The sequence below is a fragment of the Dacryopinax primogenitus genome, assembly GCF_000292625.1.
Source record: "Dacryopinax primogenitus strain DJM-731 SS1 chromosome Unknown DACRYscaffold_8, whole genome shotgun sequence".
Lineage (NCBI taxonomy): Eukaryota > Fungi > Basidiomycota > Dacrymycetes > Dacrymycetales > Dacrymycetaceae > Dacryopinax > Dacryopinax primogenitus.
The window spans coordinates 1,024,947-1,039,608 of NW_024467205.1; the positions used below are offsets into that span (position 1 = coordinate 1,024,947).

General features: G+C 46.0%; 5 protein-coding genes across 5 annotated transcripts; all 5 read right to left on the reverse strand.

Annotated features, from left to right (window-relative positions):
* Positions 1 to 53: 53 nt before the first annotated feature.
* Positions 54 to 816, reverse strand: DACRYDRAFT_107321 (uncharacterized protein; the record flags this gene model as incomplete). The annotated part of the gene is made up of 2 exons (XM_040768446.1): positions 54 to 149; positions 205 to 816. The coding sequence occupies 2 exons, from the start codon at positions 814 to 816 to the stop codon at positions 54 to 56; spliced, it is 708 nt and encodes a 235-aa protein (XP_040629293.1).
* A 586-nt stretch (positions 817 to 1,402) lies between these two features.
* Positions 1,403 to 3,373, reverse strand: DACRYDRAFT_79206 (alpha/beta-hydrolase; the record flags this gene model as incomplete). Its single annotated transcript, XM_040776384.1, has 7 exons — positions 1,403 to 1,718; positions 1,779 to 2,151; positions 2,214 to 2,315; positions 2,363 to 2,482; positions 2,544 to 2,749; positions 2,799 to 2,875; positions 2,951 to 3,373. 7 exons carry the CDS (start codon positions 3,371 to 3,373, stop codon positions 1,457 to 1,459), a joined length of 1,563 nt encoding a protein of 520 aa, XP_040629294.1. The 3' UTR covers positions 1,403 to 1,456.
* A 3,628-nt stretch (positions 3,374 to 7,001) lies between these two features.
* On the reverse strand, positions 7,002 to 7,412 carry DACRYDRAFT_51901 (uncharacterized protein; the record flags this gene model as incomplete). Its single annotated transcript, XM_040775067.1, has 2 exons — positions 7,002 to 7,103; positions 7,209 to 7,412. 2 exons carry the CDS (start codon positions 7,410 to 7,412, stop codon positions 7,002 to 7,004), a joined length of 306 nt encoding a protein of 101 aa, XP_040629295.1.
* Positions 7,413 to 9,067: 1,655 nt separating this feature from the next.
* DACRYDRAFT_32480 (uncharacterized protein) lies at positions 9,068 to 9,391 on the reverse strand (the record flags this gene model as incomplete). The annotated part of the gene is made up of 1 exon (XM_040774358.1): positions 9,068 to 9,391. A coding segment is annotated over one exon (324 nt), but the record flags the coding sequence as incomplete, so codon positions are not given.
* A 3,879-nt stretch (positions 9,392 to 13,270) lies between these two features.
* On the reverse strand, positions 13,271 to 13,877 carry DACRYDRAFT_15676 (uncharacterized protein; the record flags this gene model as incomplete). Its single annotated transcript, XM_040771126.1, has 3 exons — positions 13,271 to 13,414; positions 13,632 to 13,700; positions 13,749 to 13,877. 3 exons carry the CDS (start codon positions 13,875 to 13,877, stop codon positions 13,271 to 13,273), a joined length of 342 nt encoding a protein of 113 aa, XP_040629297.1.
* Between the last annotated feature and the right edge of the window lie 785 nt (positions 13,878 to 14,662).

Here is a 14,662-nt window from a genome sequence, read left to right on the forward strand (position 1 = left end):
GGGTGGGGGGGGGGGGGGGGGGGGGGGGGAGTCCGCAGATGCCCAGAGGGCGGCTAGCCCCGCATCTCCTTCTGCTTCTGCATCTGTTTCTGTTTCTGCTTCTGCGCCTGCGCGGTCGTCTGATGGATGACGCTCCGTGTACGTCCGCTCTGACTGGGAGGTGCCCCACCGACCGGGGGAGGGGACGCTCTCGCTCGCTCTTACTCCTTTGTGTCCCCCTCTGTCCCTCTCTTGCCTATCTCTCTCCCACCCATCCCGATCTATGTCTCTCCCATCCCGATCTCTCTCTCGAACTGCGTTACGATCACGTTCCCTCTCCCTCTCGCCCTCTCCTCCAAGAGGCAAGCTCCTGCTCCCAGTCAAGATCCCCTGATACCCCCTCGGGTAGCTCGCAGTAGGCGAAGCGATCTGCGGCGGTGGCGGTACTTGTTGTACCTGTTGGGGGTGGGCGAACGTAGGAGCAGCAGCAGGAGCAGGAGTGGAAGGATAGAGCGACACAGGCACAGGCGCGGGATATTGCGCGCATGGCCAGGGAGCCTGTGCTTGAGCTTGAGGGGCTGGGGTGGGTTGAGGGAGTGGACGACGTGGGGAGGTGGGCTGTGCCTGGGTAGGCTGGGGGTGGAATGGGACGAGGGAGTAGCCCTGAGTCTGTTGCTGCTGAGGTTGGGGTGGTTGGGGTTGTTGAGGATGAGGTCGCGGTTGCGGTTGAGGATGAGGTTGGTGTGACGGCGGTTGTTGTAAATGAGCAGGCAAGGCATACTGTCCCGAGAAGACATGAGCCAATGACGGGGGCGGTGCGTATTCCTGAGATGACATTCCAGGTTGGGAGAAAGAACGTTGATGTTCTAGATTGGGTGGTTGGTAGGGTTGAGGTTGAGGTTGAGGGGGTTGTTGGTGGGGCTGTTGAGGGTAAGGGGCGTAAGGATAAGGAGATGGAGGTTGATAATTCGGTTGATAATACTGTTGTTGTTGTTGTGAAGATATGGAATGATTCGAAGTAGAAGCGTTCAAAGTATTGGTGTCATAGTAATCATAGTCCTGTGTCGGATAATACTCATGTGACTGTGTAGGTGTGTATATCCCACTCTGAGTGTACTGAGACTGTGACTGATTGGGTGACGTCTGTGAGTGATAGTACGCCATCACACAGCAAGTGTCGGCAGTACGGAACAGCAGTCAAGCACGTCACCAAGCAATCCAAAGTGAGACAAGTCAAAAAAGTCAAATCACGCCAATCAGAGTCAACTTCGAAAGAACAGTTCGGCCCGCAACAGAACAGTACTAATCAATCACTCTAGTCTACAGGCACGATTGCCCTACAAAACCGCGTTTTGTTCCCGGGACGCGACGCGTAGTCACGTGATACACACGCATCCAAGTAAAAGAGTGTGTACAGTATTATCAGTCAGGTGCAGTACTAGTGTCCAGTAAGGAATGTGGGAGTGTATCCATCCCCCTACAACAGCCCCCCACCCACTCCAAATATGCTCAACAACTGCAAGACATACGGTTCCAACACGTTCACCACCCCGCACCCCACGTCAAACTCCAAGGGTGGGGCAAGCGTCGCCCCGCCGGGATTCTTGTTGTTCCCTAGTTCGGCAATCGTTGAGGTGAGAAGGGCGGTGCTGTACTTGGCCCATCCGGGACCTGTGCTAGGAGAGCGGGCGAAGGATGCCCATGCGGATTGCATATACGCCGAGAGGGCTATCTCACCTCTTTACCCCAACAACTCTTGTTAGCCAGACTGACGATAACGGGAGGAGCGGGGGACGTACGCAGTAGGAGGAAACAGAGTAGACACGTTATACGTCCCGAAAACAAGTCCGATCTCGCTCGCATGATACGCCCTCAGCGCAGGGTTCTCATCCGTCAAATCCGGGTACACCCCTTCGTACCTATACCTCCACGTGCTCACTCCATGCGCAGCCCTATCATTCGTGGACTTTGATGCGGGGCAAGTGAATACCAGCTCGGTAAATGCGTCTGAGAGGACTGTGCCCAGTACGGGGATGGACCCCCCGAAAGAGGATTCTTCGTATGCGAGAACGAAGATGTCGCCTTCGTTTGCGGTCGTGCCCATTAGGAGGGGGACTTTGAGGAACTGGCCTTTGGAGGAACGGGACGAGACGTCGGAGAAGATCGTCTGCCCTGTGATGGGTTAGCCGGGCGAGGGGGAGGGGAGGAGGGGGGGTGTGGGGGGGGGGACGCACCATCAGGGTAAGGAGTGAAGGATTTCGCAGAAGCCGTGACAGCGCTCAACAGCGTCTGCCAGGGCACGGCCTGCATACAGCTTAGCTGAGCAGCGTCATTTGCTGTTCTCAATTGATTAGCCGCTCAAGCGCTCAGAGTGCGCACTCACCCCCTCCGCAGCTGACGGCTGTGGCCACTGTGTTCCAGGAAGAGTTCGCTGCTGTAGGAACTGCAGACCCCGCGCTGAGCACCGACGTCAGCTGGGCCGTTCCAGACTCAGCGATGATCCCTTCCAGTTCCCCACTTCAGCTCAAGTCTCCCAAACCCAAGAGCCTGAGAGAGAGACACACCTTTGACAATCGTATCCGACGGATGGCTGTACGCGTACGCATCCACCGCGAGCGCACCCGCCGATTGACCGAAGATCGTTATCCTTTCCGGGTCGCCACCGAAAGCGGCAATGTTGGCAGACACCCACTGGATCGCTGCGTCCATATCTAGCAAGCCGACGTTTACGAGCTGCTGGGGAGCGTTAGGGAAGCCGAAGATGTTGGCGCTGGGGAGGGTTAGTCTGGCTGTGATAGGGAGGGAAGGAAGGGACGGACCGGTAGTTGAAGGATACGATGATGATGTCGTCGTTTGCCTGGACAAACTCGATTCCGTTGTAGAAAGGAGTGTTGCTCTACACGTAAGTTCTCGTCAGCTCCCCACAGTCCACAGTCCAGGACAGTCGTGTCAGGGAACGCGGAACACGCACAGTGCCGAACATGTCCCCACCGCCATACACCCAGATCATGACTGCCGTGCCTTGGGGCCTGCTAGTCGCCGGCGCCCAGATATTCAGATTCAAGCAGTCCTCGTCATACGGCACGCTCTCCTGCTGCTGGAGCAATCCCGTAAGTTCCAGGTACTCGATCGGGAACACCGCCGGGCATGAATTGCCAAACGATGTTGCGTCGAGAGTACCGCTCAGGGCTGGAGCGGCCTGAGGGGGTTGGAACCTCCCACTTCCCGTAGGCGGAGCAGCGTATGGGATCCCGAGCCATTGACGCACTATGGGCGTGACGAGAGTGCCTTGGACCGAGCCTTGCGAGAGAGTTATAAGCGTACCGTCGTCCCTTGGCAGCAGGGCGGCTGTAGCGCCCAAAGCGAGGAGTGACAGTTGCAGCAGAGACGGCATGATCTAATGACCAGGTCACGGGGGAAAGTGCTTTCACGCAACAGTACTTATATTCCCGCTGTTGTAGTACCCGCTGTTGGAGTACCCGGAACATCGCGTAGAAAACGATGTAGTGTACCGTGTGCAGAGAGCGCCACGCTTAGGAACCGGGAAGATGCGTTGAATACATGCAACGGCCGATGAATCGCATACGCGAGTATCGTGCCTCGTGCCTCGTGTCCCTTGCGGTTGAGTGGTCATCATGGAACATCGAAACCATCGGAATAGAGCACGAGGGACTTGCACCGGTTTCATAGAGCGCTCGTCCGGACAAAACAAGGAAACGTTGGTAGGAAAACGGAGGTTGCAAGCTGCAGAACTCGTATGCTGTGCGTATCACGAAAGAGAGCGGTAAATGTTCAGGCACAGAAGAACACCTGGAGAAGAGTACAAAGAGCGACTCCCGTGCCCTTGATAGCCTATGCATATGCTGACCATCAGATCAGTGGACGTCGACAGAGTTGAGTGTCAGAGAGACAGATGTCCTGTAATACAGTCGCACAGCATCTGCGAGCCGAGAGTTGGATATTAATCACCGAAGTCAGGTGAAGATGTTACACATCAACCTTGTCCCCTAGCTCGTGAGAGTAGGGTTCTTACCCAGGTCGACTCGGGATCAAAACACTGACAGTAGATATGTTATGGTAAGTCATTGGAAACTTGTTTCAATGGTAACTTCATGGATACTCATTGTTTTCTCTCGATTTCTCAGCAATTAATAAGATATTCTTTCATCTTCTCCTTCTGTGGTGCTCTTTTCCTTCCGCTTATCCCCTTCCTTTTGTCATTGTGTCCAGTTCTTCTCTCTGACCATCGTTGAAGATTGGTGACCTCTTGCTCTTCCTTTCTGTGCTCTCTAATCAGTGCTATATATTCAGATGTTGTCCAATCAGTCTGCTTCCAATCATTTTAGCTCTGATATCACTCAAGCTGAAAATCTCTTTCATGCATTGTTGGATCTGTCCAACAAGGATTCTTGGGATCATACCATATCCCTCTCTTTACCAGGCATGTTGGAAACCTCCAGAGTATGTGTATCTTCTTCCTGAACCCGGAACTTCACTCAAATCTTTGTCTTCTATAGTCTGCTCTCAATATTGTGGTGTCTGCTGACCCCTCCCAGTTCGATCAGCTGACTCCTTGTCTCTGCCAGCTCATGGGTCATTATTGGTGTATGACCATGGAATTGACAAGGGCTAGTTGGGCATGCTCTTCTGAGAGCCTTGTGTCAGATCTCAATCTGCAGTCTATCTCTGGCTCTTTGTCTTCTGATCAGTTGTTGTGTCTTGCCCCTTTATCAATCGCTCCCTCTCCTCCTGCCTCCAGTGATTCCCATGCACCCAAGGTTTCCCATTTGGTTCCTTTTTATCCAAATGGACATACTCCATAAGTGATGTTGCTCCAGGTTCTTCTGTGTCTTATATGAACTCTCATTGTTTAATCTAGGAATATGTTAGCTCTGAACCCCTCTATTGTTGACACCATCTTTGCACCCCTTTCATCCATGGTTATGGCCCCTGTTTCATCTCTTGCTGCACATTCATGTGAGGATGGACAGTCACATTTCAATGTGGGTCTTTCATCTTCTTTGTTGGCACTCATTTCCATTTGTTGATGTGTAATTTCAGGTGTCCTCTCATATACATTCTTCCAGTTCATATGATACATCTGAAGTCCCTTCTTTCAGTGGGTTCCAGTCAGAAGGATCCACTGATGCTTCTCACCAGGTTAGTTTCTTTGTTCTTTGACATTTTACCCACTTATATTTGATGTTCAGCCTACTGCTTTTCCTGACTGAGCCCTTCTTCAGGATTTACCTTGCCCAGTGTCATCTTCTATCCTGCTCAATGGACCTTCTTGTACCAGTTCATCGAATCAGTCCATCACTGTTTCTGGTCCTATTGATCCTGATCATGATGTCCTTTCTGTTCACAAGGTATGCTTCCCCTTTACTATTTTTTTTGCTGTCATTCACACTCTTTTAGACACAATATTCTCTTCAGAATGGCAAGCATCCTCTTTTGCATTCTTTGACCACCCCTTTCCATTCCCCTTCTCCTGCCAAGAGAAAAGGGCAGTCTGCAGGTCATGTAAGTCAACTGGACACATTGCCATGAAACTTTGTATGCCCTTTCTTCCTTTTGTCCCTTTTCCTTATCTGACACATAGAAGCCTTCTGTCTGTGGATTAATATCCAGGATTGGTTTTGTGATGGGAGACGGTTTGGTGGATTGGACTAATGTCCTCTCCATGGAGGAAGTTGCGGTCAGTGCACATCTCTTTCCCTGTGAGGGCAGGTTTCTTATCATTCACCACTGTGTCTGTAGGTCATTGCATCTAATGGATCCCCCCCCTTTTGGTGTTCAATGGGCAAGTATCTGTTTATTCTTCTGTTTCTACATCCTGGTTTCTCACTCTGTTTCCTAACATAGTGTGAACATTGTGTGAAGAAATTTCTTTGTCAGAAAAAAGACTTGGTTCCTTTGTCACAATGTCAGTACTGCTTGGGTTCTCACAAGTATAGTAAAAAGTCAGGTTATGGTTGTGACCAGTGTAGGCCATGCAACATCCCTTGCTCCCTTCAGTGAGGTCTGTCATTCACTCCATTGCTTCCCTTTTTTTATACTTACTCTTCTTTATCAGATGCAAGAGTGAAACTGTCAGCTTCTACCTCCAGGAAATCTCCTGTAGATTCTTTTTCTCCTAAGCATGGAGACCTTTCCTCTTTGTCAGGTCCCTCTTTACCAGATGTGGAGATGCATTCTCATGGTTAGCATCCTCTTGTCCATTTGATCAGCATCAATTCACCATTTCTCAGCTCACATTCCATCATCTGTCTCTCCTGGCATGTTGTCTATGCTTTTGGGTATCATGGATGATGTCATTGTCAGTGCACAAGGTGCCAGGACTGAGTTGTTATCTAGGGCTTTGCAACCCAGTTCCATTGCCCTTCTCCAACTGGGTGATCTACTTATATCAGGTTCATAACACAATGTTTGTACCCTGCGAAGTTCTTTGTACTTTGAAATGTTTTCATCATGGGGAGGATTGGAACTACACTGTTTGGTAGACCCAGCAGGGTTGCTGCTTTTGTCTGGTATAATTTTACTAACACATAAGCTGGTGGATATTTCAGGTGGATCTTGCTTGATCTCCCATCAAATGGTACTTCCATGGGATTTGCTTTTATGGCATATATTATGCCTCTCGATCTGTTTGCCACATTGATTCCTGTCTGGACATTGAGGGTTACCATCACCTCCATGCTGATGGACAATAGCACTTGCACAGGGAGTCCTCCTTTGCCTTCCTTTTGTTTGCTGTTTTTGCACTTGGTTGCCATTATATACCATTGTTGCTTCATGAGAGGTTTTCCCTTTATTTTGTCTTAAGCATAGGAATACATTATTGGCTGTTTTGTCTCCCAGCACATCCTTCAAATCGCATGTTTGTTCCATAAATTTTGAATGCTGTGTCATGGTGTTACTAAGATTGTGTTCTCCCATTGGACATGTGTTTGATCTTGAGGTTTTTTGCTCAAGTCCAAGCTGTTCAGCATCTCAATGTCTCCTTCTGTGCAGTTCCCCATTCAAGCTCTCCACAGGAAGCACATCCATATAGGATCTTCTATCTGGCATTGTTCCTTGAGAATCATGACCATAGAGAAATGCTTGTATATTTGATGGCCTATCTTATCTTCTAGTGAGTCATATGCCAAATTGATGGGCATGAACAATGTGGAGTTTTGTTTTGATGCTACCAGGGGAAATTGATGGAAGTCTCCTGCAATGATAACATTCAGCCTGCCCAATGGTAAGTCAATGGGCGCATTTGGGTCAGTTGCCATGCATGCAGTGGTTATGTGAGAGGATATTCTTGCTAGGAAGGACTTTGAAACCATGGAAATTTCATCTATTATGAGATAATGGACTTCCCTCCATATTTCGGCTAGTTTGTCTGTGGAAAGATGGTGATTGCTTTTGGCCTTTACTGGAATCATGCATATGTGATGGAGAGTGTGGCTGTCTATGAGAGAAGCTGCTATTCTGGTATAAGCCACTTTTACTAGGGCACATTGGCCAGTTGGCAAATTGAATACTTGACTTATTGTCTGTATTACCCTTGATTTACCTTTGCTTCCTTCTCCATACAGACCCATGAGAAGTTGTTTAGGTTGATGTCCTCAGTATGTCTCTTCTATGTGTCTTTTAACAATATCATATACTCTCCTTTGGTCTGGTTTCAACTCTTCCAGTTTTGCTGCACTCAGGGTGTCTTCAGTGATGTTTTCTATATTGTTGGATGTTTCCATTTCTCTTTCTAGTAGTTCCTCCATGTGCTGAACCATTTGGTAGGCATCAGATGCTTGTGATGTAGATAATGCCCCTGTGTAGTCTTTGGAACAAGTGTTTAAACATTCCAGCCAGCTGTTTAGATTTCTTGTCTTGTCATTGGTAGCTGGCATGATTTCACAGGGATTGCAAGGCCATTGCATAAATGTCTTGTCAAATATGCCGGTTGTTTTGGTGATGAAAATGGCTTCCTCTGCATGTTTTCTATCTTGGTCAGAGCCTTCTCTCATCTGCAGTGTAATAATATCTTCTTCTGTCAGTTTGTTGACATATTCTTCAGTATGAGTGGGTAAGGTGGATTCTAGAAGTTCTTCTGTATCTTTTTCCTCATTTACTCTTGCAGCATCTGTTCCTGGTGCATCATTGCTTTTGTTTGATCTTCTTTGGCTTTCATGTAGGAATTGAAAGTTGCTCAGGATTCTCGAAACCGGCTGGCTGTGCCAAGCTAAGGAATATACCGAAAGCATCTGTCCATGATTGTCCATCTGGTAGGATATCAGTTGGGGTTCTCTATGGCTTGAGTAACATCATGGAGAACCCACAATAGAAGTCCATGCCATCTTTGATATCATTTCAGGGATACTGTTGACCATAAAAACTCAGTAATGTATTGTGCCCCACACAGCTACATGTAGAGGGGTGCTTGTAGGATGGTAAATACTCAGATCTTCGGTTTCAGATCCTTTGGGTGTGGCACTTGAGATCACAAGCTACTTTCTCTTTGTATGGTTCTATGATGAATTCCAATAGGTTCCAGGTAGACATTGCATTTCCTCTATGTCTGTATTGTTCAATCTGGTTGTCTTCTCCAGTGATATGCCCGGTTTCTGAAGGGATAAGTCATATGTGATCCTATGGTTTTTTTAACACTTGTTCTACATTGCATATGTTACTTTACCTCTTTGTATGCCAATCCTGTTGTTGGTTGAGTGGAACTTTGGTGGTTGATATGTGTATCATTATAGTCAGTTCCCTGTTGCCTGCTAAGAACTTCAGATTGCTCTTGTTGTTCTTCATTGCAGATTGCATCTCTATGCTGTCTCTCAGTTCTGATTGACATCAAATTCACTTAGACATACCTGTGATTTAGGAGTTCTGGATACATATTAAGAAGTTCCCATCTGATCATATTGAGATGTAATTTGACGTAATTATGGGATTGCCATATGTTGCCCCATCCCATAATGTAGGATATGCATTGGCTGGCTGCTTTTTCCTGTTCTCAGTTGAGTACATTGAAGCATCAATATATCATCAAATGGTTTCATCGGTGTATATCAGTCATTGTTCATTTGTCTGCAAAGTGATACACCATCCATTGTGCGAGAATACCAGTTGCTTTGTATGACTTTCTTTGCTTCTTGAGAGCATAACAGGTGCAGTACCACATTGTGTCTTTTGTTTTGTGCCCGTTGGTCTGGAGTTTTATATTGTGATTGCATCTCATCATTCTGGCAACAGATGGATTCCAGTTATTCAGATAACTGTTTCTCCGGAGTATACCCCATGTTCCGGTCTCAGTAATACACTCTGTTGTAGATATAGGGAATGTCACCCTCTGTTTACACTTCAGGTTTCTGTGCTTGTCAGGATGTAAACACATATCAATGTTACAAGTATGGAGCTGGTAATTCCTTGCTATAAGGAGTTCTTGCTCTTCTGCTGCTTCCTTGGATGACAATGAATCATGACCGATTGGACTAGAGTATGCTATATTGTTTTGTTTCTTGATTGTCATGATGTTTTCTGGCTCCAGTCTGGGCAGGTGTCCTCTCACCATTTGCCAAAGGTATTGTGCCACTCTCTCACAAAAAAGTCCATCTGGGAGAAGTTCTCTTGTCAAGACTGCACTTGGCACATTTGATAACCAGATCAAAAAATGGCAATGTAGCATCCCTTTGCCTTGTGTTTTGACTGCTCCAAAATAGGCCATTACTTCACCCAAAATTCCAGCAGATCACTCAATTTGGTGTCCCGTTTTGCATGCCAGAAATCTTCCTCCTTGGCTGGTGATGCACACACCTGTACCTCCTACTCAATCGATATGGAAGAGGCATCACAGCATTGATCCAATAATATATTGGAAGAATTCTGCTGCTGCATAAGGATCTTGCACAATGTTCTGTGCTCATTTCAATGAGCTGGGCCCTATGGTGGTCATGAAGTGGTCCATGTCAATGTCCTCCCCGGCAAAAACTTGTGCAAGAGGATTGTGCAGATCATTGGGCATTATTGTAAACCACAGATTTGGAGGTGCTATGTATACAGCTGTTCCCCATATCTGGCTTCTCATTGCTATGCAAGAGTAGTCGGATCCCATCACACATCCTGCAAGAGCTCAGAGTTGTGATCTGAGTACATTGACCGCTGGATCACTCATTCTACCTGTTGATTCCTCCTCTTCCAGAGTCATTTGATGGTTACTGTGGAAAGAATAGGAGAGGCTTTCAGGAAATCTGCTTGCTTCATCTGGATCCAGGCAGAGGTGAGCACTTCACATTTCTGGATGATTCCAAACACCACAAATATCCAAGTGTTGTTCTTTCTGAACCATCTATCATAATATCGTAAGGCCCACCTTTCATGCTCCGTAAAAGATACTTTGGTTGGTCAGTGGTCTTCAGGTCCTCCTTCTCCATAAGGAAATAATGTTTTGAAGGCTGCAGCAAGTGGATTTCTCCCAATTTGAGGGTTTTCTCTTGAAGTTTGTGGTGATACAAAGTCATTCATGGGCAGTCAACTATGTCTCATGGCATATGCACCTTCCTTATCTTTGTTGGTCATATTGGACAGCACATGCAGAAGAACCTCTTTGGCTGTTGATTTGGTTAGATCGGTGTCTTCCACTCCTAGTGATTGAAGGGGAACCACTGAAGGATCTTCCTCCTCTCCATCTGTATCCTAATAAGAATGCTGCATATTCACTCTGACTAGTGTATCTTACCTATCTCCTCTCCTTTCCTCTCTGCATTGTAGACATTGTTCTCCCAATCTACTCCCAATGTGTTATGATCCTCTCTCACCACTCCAAGTATCTCTTGTGGCACTGCATCCTCTGGAAGATCTTCTATTCTTGCACGGGCAATCATGGTATCAAGTTCGATGTCTTGATGAAAATGGTTGTGTTGTTGTAACCAAATGAGGGCACACAAGACAACATCTCTTCATACTGCAAAGGTTTTCTTGAGCCAAATTTTTTGACATCTTCCAGTTTCATCAATCTGATGAACAATATTGCAATAACAGATGAGAGAAGTCTCAATTGTCAGGGGAATAACTTTCCCTCTAACATCCCTGTGATTTCATCTTGGCTTATAGAGTACAGCATCACATTGCCTCACATTCCTTTTCTGAGGCTGTCAGAATTGACCAGACTCATTTGGCATTTACATTTTGGGAAGAGTGTATACTGAAATACTTTCAGGTAGTGGTGAGATATCAGCATTGTTTCCAAAATAGTGAGGACTTGTAATTCGAATGGTGGATTGCCCATCCACATGTTATTTAACAGTGACCATGCAGGTTGCCAATGAGCAATAAGGTCTTCCTTACATCGGCGACAGAGCCATACATGATCTCCTTCCATTGCACAATTGGAGACCAGTCATCCATCTCTGAGGTTGCTGGTATGCATGTCAATTTTATTCCTGATCTTCTTTCATTGCCATATCCCATCCTCATGAATACCTGTAGAAGGGATTGAGTAACTTTTGTTTTGGCCAAAGGTCATATTATTTGGTACTTCACTATGTATATGATTACCTAGTGTTTACAATTGCATTCATCGAGAATGAGGGATATGCATACCAGCACATATGTTCCTTCCAAATAGAACATTCTTGCTGGTTCTTTTGATGCATCCTAGCTTGACATGTTTCTTGTCTCTTCTGTCTTCTTTTCCTTTGATGCTCTGTCTTGTGCATGTACTGTGGTGTTTCCTATTTATGCCCTGACCTTTGGCAAGGTTGCTCAGCATCCAACCTGCTTGTTTCAATCCATCAATATCCTCTGGATCTTCTTCTCTGCTTTGTTCCTTTGCAGTCTATGGCTGGTGGTGGAAGAAAACCTTGCGTCAATTGGCCCATCTCTGCGGAATTGACTTTGCCCCCCCCTCCCAACAGCATGATGCTGTTTACAATTATATTGATTCCAATGTTCCCACCCAAGAAGATTCATCGACCAAAGTCAGTACTGAAGGTGATGAGACGAAGGCTAATGCTCTTCCTCCTTTGCCAACTACCTTGTCCTTGGTGTCCATCTCTATTGGTTGTGATACTGCTGCCAACAAAGCTTCATCTGAGGTTGTTCATCCTATGACTCCTCCCCATGGTTGTTCCATCATTGATTCACTTTGAGCTTGGCTAGACACTGGTTACAGTCTTGCCAAGGAAGAGGATCTTTCCGTGCTTGAATGGAGGACTGTTGAGGGTTAGGGTGCTTGTCTGTGTGATGCTGATGACGTTGCTCACCTCACTGTGATTGGGATGGTTTCCATGTCTTGGTTCACATTGACACCAGATGGTGGTTGGGAACCCGGGAATTCTAAATCGCCTTTGCTTCAAAAACACAAAGCTTCTGCATACCTTGTCAGTCCAGTCAAGGAGCCTTTTGGTACCAATTGGGATGTTGCAATGAAGAACTTTGAAGTGCTAGAGCAAAAGGCTTGTAAGCAAAATTATGAATTGCTCTTGGCTCATAAGCAAGCTGGTTTACACTTTTCTTGGTCATTGTTTGAGGTATGTACTTCACTGGATATGTAGCTTATTTGATCTGTGTGTTTGCACAGAAGGTACCCACTAATACCAATGCATCATTTATGACTGGAAAGTCTGCTCGTCCTCTAGGTGAACATTGTTCATACTGTTTTGTATGGTGTTGACTTATTTGTTCATAGAGGATGTTGACTTGGAGGCTCATTGGCATGGCTGGGTTGTTCATCTGCCTGCAGATTGGCATTTTCACAACATGAAGGATACTCACCATCCCATTCTGCTTCCTGCTTGGAGCAAGACTGGCAAGCTCATACCTCCTACCCAGTGGTCCAATTCATTGAAGGGGGCTGTAGTCAAGGGAAAGTTCATAGCAAGGGTTTATCATTTCCAGGACAAACAACAGACTGTGGTGGCACTTGAACCAGTCAATCTGATTGTCATTTTGGAGCCTGTTATCACGAGTTCTTCTCCCATCAAGAACCGAGACCTTATGAAAGGACCAGTCATCTCACCTCATAGGAAGTAGTTCTTCTGTGTACATTTCTACCAGTATGTGCAGGCCTGGTTCAACCCATTCTTGTGTGTGTATAAGTTTCTTGATTATGTTCTTCAACTATGTAACTTTGGACACTGTCTTTACTCATTACCTCTCATGCTACACATTTTCTTTATACCATCAACCATGTTAATTTGCACTTCCTATCCCATTATATGTCCTAAGTCTCTGGGTTCAACCAACTTATTACATATCTGTTATGCCTTTCTGATCCTTCCTGACATATTTCTGCTTCATCTTAGTCATCCATCCTCAGGTGTTCCCAGTCTATTTTAGATATCCACACTCCCATATGCAGTGTGTGGCTCAATTGCTTTACTGCCTTGTCATGAATCACATCTGCACTCGGAATCCAGTTCCTTCCATATTCTGTAAATGTTTCCTGAACCTTTTGTGTCAGTGCAGGGATTCATTCACATAAATTACAGTCTGTCAAGCATATCAGTAATGTGAGTCATCATGAGATCTACCTGTCTACCTGCAGCCCTTGGTGCAATGCTCTCATCAGGTTCCATCCTTTTGATTAGGGGAATATAGGGAATGGAATTCTTCCTGTTTGCATGCTTGACATAGTGGATTTGAAGTGGAAACACATATACATCGTCTTCCATTTCTTGGATGCCAATCTGCTTGACTTTGGCTAGCAGTTTTTGCCTGATTTTGAACATCTAGTCATTCCATATGTATGTTTAATATGTGCTATGTCTAACACTCACTGCTTGTGCTGCCACAATTATCTCTTTCTTCCCTGTTTTGTCTCCTGTGATCTTGTAATCAATTCTGTGGCCAGCTTCCTTTACCCAATCCTCTCCCATTGCCTTTTTGAATTTGTCGGATGGAGACATCAATATTGTATATGGCTTGGGTGACATATCACTGAGCTAACCTGTTATGTGAATGTCAGATGCACATCTGCTTTACACTGTTGATCCAGCTCACTTGATTTGGATCCTTCCAGATTGTGAGAACAGGTTGAGAAAGAATAGTGGACAATTATAGAGCATGAGTGTATTGGGGGTGGGGGTGGGGCTGATGGCCAATGGGCAAGTTGAAGCAAGGGGATTCCATCAGATTCAATATCTGGATCTGTCACCTCAGATGGTGTATTGTAGTGTGGGTATCCCTACCTTCTGTATTGTTACTATGTACTCAGACAACCAGAGACTGTTCAGCATGTATCATCTCAAGTCAGAATTTATGGAGCTTAAACATACATGTGCACAGAGTAAAGTGGACTGGAATTGACAAGAGTTAGAGGAGGTTTTTTCACTCCAGGTAAGTATCCACTTTGAAAATCAAGATTGCTATATGCTTACAATTTGAACAGGAAGTGGCAAAATCTGCTCTCTGTCTTATGCCAGAGCTGTATCCACTTGTCAATCAGGGCATAATTGACTTGGTTCAAATGGATGGAGATGATACTTGGGCAGAAGATATCGCTGCTGTTAGGGCAACACAGGCTGACTAAGTCTGCTCACCTAAGAGTGCCAAGAGTCTAAGCAGGCAACAAGGAAGTGGAGTAAACCTGATGACTAAGACCTATCTACAGTATAGGTACCTGTGGATGATCCTAAGAGACCAAGTCTGAAGAGACAGTCCCAGGCAGAGTAGGCCTTATATTTATACCTCT